Here is a 15140-nt window from a genome sequence, read left to right as displayed (position 1 = left end):
AGTGACTGTCTACCACAGCAGCAATAGAACAGTCAGAAAGGAAACTTGAGATGAAGTTACAGAGAGGATAGAAGCCATAGGAGGGTAGTTTGGAAAGCTTTGTGCTGGACTCTATCAAAAGCTTTTGATATGTCCAAGGCAACAGCAAAAGTTTCACCAAAATCTCTACAAGAGGATGACCAAGACTCAGTAAGGAAAGCCAGAAGATCACCAGTAGAGCGGCCTTGAGAGAACCCATACTGGAGATCAGATAGAAGGTTGTGAAGTGATAGATGTTTAAGAATCTTCCTGTTGATGATAGATTCAAAAACTTTAGATAGGCAGGAAATTAAAGCAATAGGACGGTAGTTTGAGGGATTAGCACGGTCACCCTTTTTAGGAACAAGCTGAATGTAGGCAAACTTCCAGCAGAAAGGAAAGGTAGATGTTGACAGACAGAGATGAAAGAGTTTGACTAGGCAAGGTGTTAGCAAAGAGGCACAGTTTCAGAGAACAACAGGAGGGACCCCATCAGGTCCATAAGCCTTCCAAGGCTTTAGGCCAACAAAGTCATGGAAAACATCACTATGAAGAATTTTAATAGGCAGCATGAAATAGTCAAAGAGTGGAGGAGAGGCAGGAACAAGCCCAGAATTGTCCAAGGTAGAGTTTTAAGCAAAGATTTGAGCAAAGAGTTCAGCTTTAGAAATAGATGTGATAGCAGTGGTGCCATCTGGTTGAAATAAAGGAGGGAAAAAAGAAGAAGCAAAGTTATTGGATATATTTTTGGCTAGATGCCATAAGTCCTGAGAGGAGTTGGATCTTGAAAGATTTTGACACTTTCTGTTAACGAAGGAGTTTTTGGCTAGTTGGAGAACAGACTTGGCATGGTTCCCAGCAGAAATATAAAGTGCATGAGATTCTGGTGATCGAAGGCTTAAGTACCCTTTGTGGGCCACCTCTCTACCATGTATAGCACGAGAACAAGCTGTGTTAAACCAAGGTTTGGAAGGTTTAGGTCAAGAAAAAGAGTGAGGAATGTACGCCTTCATGCCAGACACTATCACCTCTGATATGCACTCAGCACACAAAGACGGATCTCTGACACGGAAGCAGTAGTCATTCCAAGGAAAATCAGCAAAATACCTCCTCAGGTCCCCCCACTAGCAGAGGCAAAACGCCAGATGCACCATCACTTAGGAGGATCCTGAGGAGGGATTGAAGCGAAAGGACAAGATACAGATATGAGATTGTGATCAGAGGAGCCCAACGGAAAGAGAGGGTGACAGCATAAGCAGAAGGATTAGAGGTCAGGAAAAGGTCAAGAAGGTTGGGCATATCTCCAAGATGGTCAGGAATAAGAGTAGTGTTGCACCAATTGCTCTAGGTCATGGAGGAAAGCAAAATTGAAGGCTAGTTCACCAGGATGGTCAGTGAAAGGAGAGGAAAGCCAAAGCTGGTGGTGAACATTGAAGTCTCCAAGAATGGAGATCTCTGCAAAAGGGAAGAGAATCAGAATGTGCTCCACTTTAGAAGTTAGCTGTTGATCCCTTCTTTCATATCATTAATGTACAAAATGAACATGACTGGAGCCAGTACAGAACCTTGAGGTACTCCACTTGCTACTTTTCTCCAAGATAACTTTTCATCTCTAATAGCTGTTCTCATTTCCCTATTGCTTAGGAAGTCTTCCATCCACTTCAAGAGTCCCCCTCTCACTCCACCAATGTTCTTTATCATCCACAGGAGTCTCTTATGTGGCACCATGTCAAAGGCCTTTTTCAAATCCAGGTAGATACCATCTACCTATCTATCTTGCTCTTGTACTATGTCAATTATTCTTGAGTAAAAACAACTCAAATTAGTTGTACATGATCTCCCTCTATGAAATCCAATTTGTCTATCAGTTATCATGCCATTTTCTTACAAAAATTTTGTCCATCTATCTTTCACAATTCGTTCACATATTTTCGCCACGAGTGATGTTAGTGATACTGGTCTATAGTTCAGAGGGTCTTTTTTACACCCCCCTTTAAATACGGGTACAATATCATCCTTTTTTCCACTCACTTGGTACCTTGCTCTCTTGTAATGAATGTTCTACAATATGATATATTTTGTCTACCAACTGAATATTGCATGCCTTTAAAACCCAGTTTGATATACCATCTGGTCACTGTGCTTTATCTACTTATAACTTCTGCATCATTTCCTATATTTCATTGATAGTGACATTAATTTCTTCAAGAGAGTTAACTGCTGCTCCTTCACTTTCCCGTGTTATAAACTCGCTTTCTTTGGTGAAGTCGGACTGAAAGGCATCACTTGTCACCTCCAGCATATCCTCAACCTCTTCATGTTTTTTGCCATCCACCTCTAATTTTTCAATTATTTCCTTTCATTGTACTTTATTGCTGATATGTCTGTAGAACAGTTTTGGTTGGTCTTTGCATTTATCTATTATATCTTTCTCGTATTTTCTATGCTCTTCTCTTCATATCTTAACATGTTAATTTCCCTTTGTCTTATACTCTGCCCACAAATTTTGTCTTCTTCCTCTCTTCCATTTTTTCAAAGTGGTATCTCTTTCTTTTTTTTATAATTCACACCTATTAAACCAGTCCCTATGCCCAACTTCTCTTCCTCTTACTTTTGGTACATATCTTTGCACTCCTTCATTATATATTTTGACAAATTCCTTCCATTTCCTTTCCACTCCCCTGACTTCTTTAAACTTAGTCCAGTTAGTTTCTTCAAAATATTTCTTAAGCTGATCGAATTTTCCTTTCTTATAATTGAATCTTCCAATCCTATGGTTTCTTCACCTTAATTCTTTAAATTCTTTTAAGGTTAGTTCTATTACCACATGGTCACCTTTTCCTGTTGGACATTTCTATTCAATATTATCAACAATTTCTTGTTATTTTGTAAATACTAAATCTAGTCTTGATGGTTCTTCATTTTTTCTGTATCTTGTATTTTCTCCAATCCACTGGATAAGTGTGTTTGCCATTGCCAGTGTCAAGAGTCTGTATCCCCATGACCCCTCCTGTGGTTGTCAAATTTTCCCAACAAACTTCCTTGCAGTTAAAATCTCCTAGCAGTACTACCCTGTCATTCTTACTCATTATTCTGTCCAAACAATCTCCTGTGTTTTTCAATAGAGTATTATATCCATCTAAATCCCATGAGCTTGTCTTAGGTGGGGCATATTCATAAAGATCCTTTAATCATTTCCTGCCTGTTTTATCTTCACTTCAATCATTTCCTTGTTTCTTACTCCAAAAAACACTTCTTTCACTTGTAGCTCTTTCCTCGTCAACATCAGTACTCCACCACCCTGTTTCTTTTTTTCTATTCTCATCCACATGTTGTACTTCTCTTCTCCAATATTAACTACAGTAATTTCATCGCTTAATTTAGATTCAGTAATTCCCATAATGTCAGGCTTATTTTCTCTTAGGAAATTATTTAACTCTTCTTGTGCTAAAAAAATATAACATTGATATTGATATATGCCACCTTTAGCTCTTTCAACTCCTCTCCCTGTTTCCTATAAACCACTTCTTTAATTTCATGTCTACTACTTTCCAACAGAATCTTTTTCTCTTCCTCGGTTTGTTCCTCATTTTTTTCCCTTTGCCTGATTCAACATGTTATTTTTTTCTTTCCTCTTCCCTTAAGTCTTGTCTTATCCATATTTGTTTAAAGTCGTCTTTTTTTTTGACAGTTTATAGGCACAAAACAGTACTGTTTCAGCTGCAATTTGAAATCTAAACCTGACTTTGATTGGCCTGTTACCTACTTCCACATATTTGCCAATCCTTGTCACTTCTTCAATTTCTTCCACTTTCACACACACACACACACACACACACACACACACACACACACACACACACACACACACACACATTGTGTGTGTGTGTGTGTGTGTGTGTGTGTGTGTGTGTGTGTGTGTGTGTGTGTGTGTGTGTATTTACGTAGTTTACCTAGTTGTGAAAAACAGAAAAGGAGCTATGCTCATACTGCCCAACCTCCATATCTATCATCCAACATGGCCTTCAAGCTATGAACAGTTCTTGCTTGCATCACATTCTTGTTTAGACAGTTCCATGTGTCAACTATCCTCTGCAGAAAATTTTTTTTTTTGATATCTCTTCTACAAGTTTCCTTTTCAGTTTCTCTTCATATCCTCTAGTGTCCCTTGTATCCCATATCACAATATCGTCTCTATCTACCTTTTCCAATCATTCTATTAGTCTATATACCACTATTAAGTCTCCTCTCTCCCTTCTTTGTTCCAGTGCCAGATGGTTTTGTTTTTTCTAGTTTCTTTTCATGTCATATCACTTAAGCTTGGAATGATCTTGGTTGATGCTCTTTGTATCCTCTCCAATTTCCTGATTTTTTTTTTCTTCCTTTCTTTCTTTTTTTTTTTTTACTTGGTGACCACACCACAGCTGCATATTCCAATCTTAGATTAATCATTGTTATAGTTAGTTTTGTCATCATTTCTTCATCCATGTGTGCAAATGTAATTTTTATATTACTTAGTAGATTCATTGTTTCCCTCACAATCTTGTTTATATGGTACTCAGGTGATAATGTGTCTGCTACTATCACTCCAAGGTCTTACTTTTTTTATTTTTCCAATATAATAATTTCCCAACTTATAAACACCAGACGGTCTTTCTTTTTACTCTTCCCAGATTCTAATAGATTATTTTTTCATTGAAGTGAATTTCTCATTTACAGCTCCATTTCTCAATTTGATTCAGATTTTGTAAAGCTTTCTGATATTCCTCCTTCTCTATTTTTATCATCAATTAGGCATCATCTGCACATAAACTCATATAGCTAATAATCCCTTCCGTCATATCATTTACATACAGTGTAAACAACTGGAGCCAATACTGAACCCTGAGGTACTCAACTAATTACTTTCCTCCAGGATGACTTCTGATCTCATTTCTCTATCACTTAAAGAATCTTCCATCCATTCCAAAATTCTCCTCCCACTCCACCAAGGTTCTTTATCTTCAACAGGAGTCTATTATGTGCCACCTTGTCAAAAGACTTTTTAAAAATCTAAGTAGACACAATCCACCCATCCTTCATATCCTTGCAATATATCAATTACTCTTGAGTAAAAGCAAATCAAATTTGTTGTGCATGATCTCCCTCCATAAAATTCATATTGTCTAACAGTTACCTTGCCATTTTATTCCAAGTTTTCCATCTATCTGTCCTTAACAATTTTTCAAGTATTTTTGCCACTTTTTTTTTTTTTGGTAGAAGGACACTGGCCAAGGGCAACAAAAATCTAATAAAAAAAATGCCCACTGAAATGCCAGTCCCATAAAAGGATCAAAGCAGTGGTCAAAAATTGATAAATAAGTGTCTTGAAACCTCCCTCTTGAAGGAATTCAAGTCATAAGAAGGTGGAACTACAGAAGCAGGCAGGGAGTTCCAGAGTTTACCAGAGAAAGGGATGAATGAGAATACTGGTTAACTCTTGCATTAGAAAGGTGGACAGAATAGGGGTGAGAGAAAGAAGAAAGTCTTGTGCAGCGAGGCCGCGGAAGGAGGGGAGGCATGCAGTTAGCAAGATCAGAAGAGCAGTTTGCATGAAAATAGCGGTAGAAGACAGCTAGATATGCAACATTGTGGCGGTGAGAGAGAGGCTGAAGACAGTCAGTTAGAGGAGAGGAGTTGATGAGACGAAAAGCTTTTGATTCCACCCTGTCTAGAAGAGCAGTATGAGTGGAACCCCCCAGACATGTGAAGCATACTCCATACATGGACGGATAAGGCCCTTGTACAGAGTTAGCAGCTGGGGGGTGAGAAAAACTGTCGGAGACGTCTCAGAACACCTAACTTCATAGAAGCTGTTTTAGCTAGAGATGAGATGTGAAGTTTCCAGTTCAGATTATAAGTAAAGGACAGACCAAGGATGTTCAGTGTAGAAGAGGGGGACAGTTAAGTGTCATTGAAGAAGAGGGGATAGTTGTCTGGAAGGTTGTGTCGAGTTGATAGATGGAGGAATTGAGTTTTTGAGGCATTGAACAATACCAAGTTTGCTCTGCCCCAATCAGAAATTTTAGAAAGATCAGAAGTCAGGCGTTCTGTGGCTTCCCTGCGTGATATGTTTACCTCCTGAAGGGTTGGACGTCTATGAAAAGACGTGGAAAAGTGCAGGGTGGTATCATTAGCGTAGGAGTGGATAAGACAAGAAGTTTGGTTTAGAAGATCCTGTTGAGGATAGATTCAAAAACTTTAGATAGGCAGGAAATTAAAGCAATAGGACGGTAGTTTGAGGGATTAGAACGGTCACCCTTTTTAGGAACAGGTTGAATGTAGGCAAACTTCCAGCAAGAAGGAAAGATAGATGTTGACAGACAGAGCTGAAAGAGTTTGACTAGGTAAGGTGCAAGCACGGAGGCACAGTTTCGGAGAAAAATAGGAGGGACCCCATTAGGTCCATAAGCCTTCCGAGGGTTTAACCAGCGAGGGCATGGAAAACATCATTGCAAAGAATTTTAATAGGTGGCATGAAGTAGTCAGAGGGTGGAGGAGAGGGAGGAACAAGTCCAGAATTGTCCAAGGTAGAGTTTTTAGGAAAGGTTTGAGCAAAGAGTTCAGCTTTAGAAATAGATGTGATAGCAGTGGTGCCATCTGGTTGAAATAGAGGAGAGAAAGAAGAAGCAAAGTTATTGGAGATATTTTTGGCTAGATGCCAGAAATCACGAGGGGAGTTTGATCTTCAAAAGGTTTTGATATTTTCTGTTAATGAATGAGTTTTTGGCTAGTTGGAGAAGAGACTTGGCATGGTTCCGGGCAGAAATATAAAGTGCATGAGATTCTGGTGATGGAAGGCTTAAGTACCTTTTGTGGGCCACCTCTCTATCATGTATAGCATGAGAACAAGCTGTGTTAAACCAAGGTTTAGAAGGTTTAGGACGAGAAAAAGAGTGAGGAATGTATGCCTCCTTGCCAGACACTATCACCTCTGTTATGCGCTCAGCACACAAAGACGGGTCTCTGACACGGATGCAGTAGTCATTCCAAGGAAAATCAGCAAAATACCTCCTCAGGTCCCCCCAACTAGCAGAGGCAAAACGCCAGAGGCACCTTCACTTAGGGGGATCCTGAGGAAGGATTGGAGTGATAGGACAAGATAAAGATATGAGATTGTGATTGGAGGAGCCCAACAGAGAAGAAAGGGTGACAGCATAAGCAGAAGGATTAGAGGTCAGGAAAAGGTCAAGAATGTTGAGGGTATCTCCAAGACGGTCAGGAATACAAGTAGGGTGTTGCACCAATTGCTCTAGGATATGGAGGATAGCAAAGTTGTAGGCTAGTTCACCAGGATGGTCAGTGAAGGGAGAGGAAAGCCAAAGCTGGTGGTGAACATTGAAGTCTCCAAGAATGGAGATCTCTGCAAAAGGGAAGAGGGTCAGAATGTGCTCCACTTTGGAAGTTAAGTAGTCAAAGAATTTCTTATAGTCAGAGGAGTTAGGTGAGAGGTATACAGCACAGATAAATTTAGTATGAGAGTGACTCTGTAGTCGTAGCCAGATGGTGGAAAACTCGGAAGATTCAAGAGCGTGGGCACGAGAGCAGGTTAAGTCATTGCGCACATAAACGCAGCATCCAGCTTTGGATAAAAAATGAGGATAGAGAAAGTAGGAGGGAACAGAAAAGGGGCTACTGTCAGTTGCCTCAGACACCTGAGTTTCAGTGAGGAAAAGAAGATGAGGTTTAGAAGAGGAGAGGTGGTGTTCTACAGATTGAAAATTAGATCTTAGACCGCGAATGTTGCAGAAGTTAATGAAGAAAAAGTTGAGGGGGGTGTCAAGACACTTAGGGTCGTCGACAGAAAGGCAGTCCAACCTGGAGACATTTATGGTCCCCTCCCCAGATGGGGACTCCGAGGCTGGTGTAGGAGTCGCCATGATGATTTTAAAATTTTTGAGTGAAGGATGTGTGTGTTATTAGGTGCTTGTAGTTTTGTGTGGAGGAAGAGAGTTGTCTTTAGAGGGCAGGCTGTGACTGCCCCTTGTGTTGTGAGACACAAAGGGAAACATTCAGTGAGGTCACAGCTGGGTTTAATGATAAGTTCACAGCACCCCCTGAACAGTGCTTTGGACCTCACTGGGAGTAATTATCGTTTCGGCAGGTGTCTACTGCCTTTTCCTCCTCCTACTGATATTAACACTGCTGATCTATAATTCAAAAGGTCTTTTTACAACCTCCTTTAAATACTGGCACACTATCGGGCTTTTTCTAATTCCTTGTTACTTTACTCTCTTCTAATGAATATTCAGCAGCACGATGTATTTTGTCTGCTAACTGGTAACCACATTCCTTTAAAAGCCAGTTTCATATACCATCAGGTCCTTGTGCTTTTCCTATTTCTAACCTCTCCATAATATCCTGTATTTTATTGATTGTCACATGTATTTCTTCAAGAAAGTTTACTATTGTACTATCACTTTCTTGTATCATAATCACTTTCATTGGTGAAAACTGACTGAAAAGCATCAGTCATCACTGTCACAGTATTCTTGATATCCTCATATGCTTTATCATCCACCTCTAATTTTTCAATTCTTTCCTTTATTGTAGCTTGTTATTGATGTGCCTGTAGAACAGTTTCAGTTGGTCTTGCATTTATCTATTTTATCTTTCTTGTATTTTCTGTGCTAATCTCTTCATATTTTCTTCAAATTTGTTTCTCTTTCTTGTGTATTATGCCCACAAATTTTGTCTTCTTCCTCTCTTCCATTTTTTCCAAGCAGTATCTCTTTCACTTTTTGATATTTCACATCTCTTAAACCAGTCCTTATATCCAACTTCTCCACCACTCACTTTTGGTACATATCTTTGAACTCCTTTTTTTATATATTTTGACAAACTATTTCCATTTTCCTTCCACTCCCTTGGTTTCTTTAAACTAAATCTAGTGAAATTCTTAAAATTATTTCTTAGGTTGATTAAACTTTCCATTTTCACACATCTTTTCATAAACATCCAACCCTTCAGGAAGTAAACAGTTCTCACACGGAAGCCACAGAAGGCCTAACTTTTGATCTATCTAAAATTTCTGATTGGGGCAGAGCAAACTTTGTATCGTTTAATGCCTCAAAAACTCAATTCCTCTATCTATCAACTTAAAACAATCTTCCAGACTACTGTTCCCTCTTCTTCAATTACACTCAACTGTCTCCCTCTTCTACACTGAACATCCTCGGTCTGTCCTTTACTTACAATCTAAACTGGAAATTTCATATTTCTTCTCTAGCTAAAAGAGATTCTGTGAAGTTAGGTGTTCTGAGTTGTCTCCGCCAGTTTTTCTCACACTCCCAGCTGCTAACCCTGTACAGAGGTCTTATCTGTCCGTGTATGGAGTATGCTTCACGTGAATGGGGGGTTCCACTCATACTGCTCTTTTAGACAGGGTGGAATCAAAAGCTTTTCATCTCAACAACTTCTCTCCTTTAACTGACTGTCTTCAGCCTCTCTCTCATCACCACACTGTTGCATCTCTTGCTATCTTCTACAGCTATTTTTATGCCAACTGCTCTTGTGATCTTGCTAACTGCATGCCTCCCCTCCTGCCATGGCCTCCCTGCACACGTTTCTTCTCTCTCTCTCATCCCTATTCTGTCCACCTCTCTAATGCAAGAGCTTACCAGTATTCTCAATCATTCATCCCTTTTTCTGGTAAACTCCAGAACTTCCTGCCTACTTCTGTATTTCCACCTTCCTGTGACTTGAAGAAGATGACTTGAAGATTCAAGAGGGAGTTTTTAAGACACTTATCCTGTAATTTTTTTGACTACTACTTTCAACTCTGTTCAGGGACTGGCACCTCAGTGGACCTTTATTTTTATTAATATTACATTTTTGTTGCTCTTGGCCAGTGCTCCTCCTACATTAAGAAAAAAAAAAAACTTCAAACCTTGTTTCACTCTAGATTATTTTTTAATAGCTTATTTAAACTGATTTACATACAAATAAGAGGAATAAACAAAAAAAACAATAAAACCCAAAAACAATAAAACTAAAAAAAATCCAGTGGGTTGGGTTTTTTAAACCTTTTTTTTTTTAACCTTGCCTTTAGCCCTTTTAAATATTCTCCCTGATTCCTATGCACCATTTCTTTAGTCTCATATATATTACTTTCCAATATAATTGTTTTTCTCTTCCTCAGTTTGTCTCCTTTTTTGTTCTTTCACCTCATTCAACCTATTCATCTTCCTTCTTTCCTCCTCATTTAGGTCTTTCTTGTCCATATATGTTTACAGTTCTTTTTTGATAGTTTGCAAGCATTTGGCAATACTGTTTTAGCAGTAACATGGGACCTATATTTAAATTTTATTTGCTTGTTGCCTCCTTCCACATATTTACTAATCCTAGTCACTTCAATCTCTACCATCAAGTTATCACCTTCCTCTTCTGCTTGACTAACCACTTTCTTAACTCTAGTGAATTTCTCTCTTTCATGTCTGATAGGTTTCACTTTATCCTTGACACCAAACACTATTTATGATACAGTTCTTCTTTTCTATTATGACTTTAAATGACTTCTTTTGCTAGATTACTTTCACCACAGAGTTTTTCATCTCTTCTTTCAACTGTATTTCCATAATATCCTTTAAATTAATCTTCCTGATTCTTATTCCATTCCTGGTGCCCCTACTACCAGAAAGACATTGATAAATTAGAATGAGTTCAGCGTAGAGTAACAAAAATTATACCAATCCTAAGAAACAAATCATATGATGAGCATCTTAAAGAATAAAATTTTTTCCCATTAACACAAAGAAGACTAAGAGGCAACTTACTACAGGTGTTTAAAAGGCACTGATAACATGGACTGCAGTAAATATTTCACGATAGACTCTTCAAATTACATGCAAGGAAATGGTTGCAAAATTGTTGGGAAATCCTTCAACTCTCACAAATTAAAAAATTATTTTTTTCCATCAAGTAGTAAATCTATGGAACAGGCTTCCTCAAGATGTGATAGACTGCAACACTGCGGCTAACAGCATCTATTTGTTAGTGATTAACTTCCTTGCCTTCAGGAAATGGGGGCACCTCATTTCATCTATTTTCTTTCTTGCCTATAAAATTTCCTTCATTTTTTTTCTCTTCTCTAACTTCTTAAGGTATTTCTTTGACCTGCTTTTCCTGTACGGCTAATACCGGAGGGAGTGGAGGGTGGGGAGGGAGCCTTCTGCTTTCTTGTCCTTTAATTCTACTATCACCTTAGTAGTCCTAGGTCAGGTCACCTCATGAGGACCTCAAGGTCTGTTGTGGCCTGTTTTTCTATGTAACTCTATCAATTTCCTTGATGTTTTCTGTATTGACATCAACTCTCTTTTCACAGTCCTTATTTTTTCTTCACCACATAGCTACTACAGTTTTTCCTTAATTCAATATTTTTCCTTTCCAGGTAAGCAATCCTACCCTTCAGTTCTGATAATGTTTTTTTTCCCACATTAAAAGTCCTGAACACAGTTATCCCACATACATCAGTTTCTTTCAGTTTGAAGCACCTAAACTCATACCTGGCCTCTTACAAATATTATCCTGCCAATTTTTCAACATCATCATCAGCAGCAGCACTTTGTTTACAATCAACAGCTGGTCCTCCCTTTGACCAGGCACCACCACCTTCTGCCATTTTCTTTGTCTATTCACTAATTATGGGACAGGGCAGCACACACAAAACAGCCCCAAATTTTAATGAACACTGAGCTAGGATGCAGTAGTTGGTCTAACTTCTATAAGGAAATTATAATATGTGTGGAGACATTCTTGGATACATCTACTCAAGGCACTGGCTACTATATGTGTGTGTGTGTGTGTGTGTGTGTGTGTGTGTGTGTGTGTGTGTGTGTGTGTGTGTGTGTGTGTGTGTGTGTGTGTGTGTGTGTGTGTGTGTGTGTGTATTTACTTAGTTATAATGTAAGGGAGGGGAGCTACGCTAGTACTATTCCGTTTTTGTATCCCATGGTGTCTAATGTAGCCTTAAATTCATGTATTGTCTCTGCACACACTACTTTCTCATCCAGTCCATTCCATATATCTACTACTCTATGGGGAAAGCTGTTCATTTTCATATTCCTCCTGTAACTATTTTTTCATCTTCCTTCCATGTCCTCTTGAATCTCTCATGTCCCACTTTATTAGGTCTTCTCTATCGAGCACCTCCATATTCTTCATGATTCTATATATTGCTATCAAGTTTCCTCTTTCCTTTCTTTGTTCCAGCATTGCTGATTCCAGTTTTGATAGCCTCTCCTCATACAACATTTCCAACAAGCTTGGAGCAAATTTTGTTGCATGTGTGTGTGTGTGTGTGTGTGTGTGTGTGTTCTTACATAATTATTTTTACTAATGGTATTTTGCAGGATTAACTCAAGCTCACAATGTCCTATCTTTTAGTTAATTTATCATATTTATCTTTAAAGCCATGAATGATCCTTGCCCACACAACTTCATTAGTCAATGAATTCCACTGACTGATTGCTATCAGGAAAAACTATATTTCCTCACATCTCTCTTCACTCTTTTTTTTGTACTATTTCTTACTGTCCTCTTAGTGATGATTGTTGTGGTACCACATAATCCATGATATCAAGTTTTTCCTTCTACACATTTGTACAACATGATTATGTCACCTCATTATCATCTCTCCCCTATTGTTGGGAGCTTCAGTTCATCAAGTTCTCCTTCATAGTTAAAATCTGATTTGCTGAGTACCCTATAATTTCTCTAGTCATGTTTTCTGAATGTCCTCCTAAGTTAGAATTGCAGTACTGTATGACTGACTAATCTGGAGTGCAACTGATTCATCAAAATCTTACATCTCCCTATTTTGAAATGAAGTCAACTCACTACATGAACTTATTGAGCCATAAATCTGTTTCTATAGTATCAATAATCACTAAAAGCTACGAGAACACTCAGAGAGACATTATTTTATATAGAGGTCATGAACACTGACAATTACATGATATGACATCACACGCAATTATGTTATAGTATATTGCCCATGGCAAGACAAGGTCATATGTACATCATGGGACTGATGGAATTAAGAACTCTCATCAAAAGGAGTTAAAAACTTATCAAATTTTACATTTTCTCCCTGTTTTGATATGAAGTCAAGTCATTACATGAATTAAGAATGAGTTGATAACTTTTCTTTCTTAACAAGATATTAATAAAAGTTTTCTATTCCGGCATACTTGTAAAATCCTGTAGAAGAAGGAACCCTTGAGTTTCAAGTAGTCTTCCTGCAGTAAGCTGATGAGGAGTGTTAATGCAGTGCGATGGACCTGTGGGTGAGGATCACGCAGACAGGCAGTCACTCGATCCATAAGAGGGTCCACTAAGGTTGCATACCTGCAAAACAAACCATATAAGTTTTTAGAGAAACAGAATGTTAATTAAACCAAACACTTTCAATCTTAATGACTGTATAGAAGCTACCTGAATTCTACATGTTTATTCTGGATATTTGGTGCTAACCTGCTTAACTGCAGAACTCATCTCATATCATGACACGTTAACATGTCTTGCTATTTTGGTGATCACTGCAATCTCATTTTTCATCCATATGAACTTTGACTTTTCAATTAAGTTACATAACGGTTCAATGCATTAAACTACATTTAGATAAACTTATGACTAGTGATGATAATGAGCTACAGATAGAAATGTAAGATATGTTAGAGTTGTAAAATAAAAAAAATCTATCAATCTATACACCAGGCCAGCAATCCTAAATAGGTTGGCCCAGACAAGGCACCACACGCACGCGCACTCGCGCATGCACACACACATACACACACACACACACACACACACACACACACACACACACACACACACACACACACACACACACACCATTCACACTCTTAAAGCAACATCACACTGGGCAAATTTCTCCCAACAATTTTGGCTATTTTCATTTGTGATACCACAAACCCAACAAGTTTGATGTCACACAGGGACTGGACTACTGTGTTGATGCCTTGTCATTCCAACAACAAACCCTCAGCCACTTTATTTTACTTTAAGTATTCTAAAATTATATTTTATTATATAAGAATGCATGGTTTTTGAATGACTCTCGATTTGGTGATAGAACAATGACATTGTAAATCTTTCACTCCACTTGGCAATACATAGAGGCCATGTGCCGTTGTCTCCACATGCTGCGCTCCGCTGGAAATATTCAGGTCTAATCAGGTCATCCTGGGGTTGAGGTAGCAACAGTGCAAGCAAGTACAGCCAACACCCCAAGTACCAATTAATAGTCTGGATCCACTATAGTTCACTTAATTTGCACCAAGCTTTCACACTCCAGCAAAACTTAGCGCAGGACTCCATCACGACACATTGTTTATCTTGCCAGCTACAGTTGTCAAATAACTACTACAAATCATTTCACACAAAAATCAAATCACAATTGCACAATTGCACATGTACTTAATTTTCTTTTGTTTTGTAATTAATTTGTCTCATAAAGTACAATAGTTTATATTTGGTTTACATCTATAGCTTGTAACATGACAGTCATTTGACTTCAAATACTCCCAACACCTCCGACAACACAACCGTTTTCCATTCTTCCTGACAACAGAAAATGAGCAGCATGATGCTGCTTGCTATTCATTTTTGCCAACTGCCAACAAAAATGGACAACATGCTGGGAGAAATTTGCTCTATGTGATGCTGCATTTAACCGTCAGTCCCTGGTGGAAAGAAACAGCCTCATGGTCCACCACACTACATCCGAAGAGTCTAAGCACAGCACAGCTGGCTACACACATCCAAAGCAAAGCCTAATAGCATATGCTGATCTCATAATGAGACTGCACCTACTCCAATCCTGAGACCATACCAGGTCCAGAGTACTTCCTAAAGAGTACCACACATTCTAACTGAGTCCATATACCAACAGGCCCCACCAAATTCACCTACACCCCTTGCCAGGAATCAACAGGACTATCATTTTCATGCACTCACCACTGGCACTCTCCATTCACCCCTATCACCCACAATCTCTCTAGTTTAGTATTTTCTTCATACAGTTCATCCACTCCAAGTGTGGCCTTTTAACCTTTTACCAT

General features: G+C 38.7%; 1 protein-coding gene across 1 annotated transcript in view; it reads right to left on the bottom strand.

Annotated features, from left to right (window-relative positions):
- The window catches only part of LOC135099638 (condensin-2 complex subunit D3-L-like), an 89960-nt gene extending 76530 nt beyond the window's left edge, over positions 1–13430 (bottom strand). The window contains exon 1 of the mRNA XM_064002027.1: positions 13248–13430. Within this exon, the coding sequence (XP_063858097.1) occupies positions 13248–13379 (132 nt within the window). The 5' untranslated portion in view covers positions 13380–13430. The remainder of the gene's footprint in view (positions 1–13247) is intronic.
- Between the last annotated feature and the right edge of the window lie 1710 nt (positions 13431–15140).

Source organism: Scylla paramamosain, unplaced genomic scaffold (genome assembly GCF_035594125.1).
Source record: "Scylla paramamosain isolate STU-SP2022 unplaced genomic scaffold, ASM3559412v1 Contig164, whole genome shotgun sequence".
NCBI lineage: Eukaryota > Metazoa > Arthropoda > Malacostraca > Decapoda > Portunidae > Scylla > Scylla paramamosain.
The sequence above is the reverse complement of the archived record's forward strand: the minus strand, read 5'-3'. Positions and strand labels throughout refer to the sequence as shown.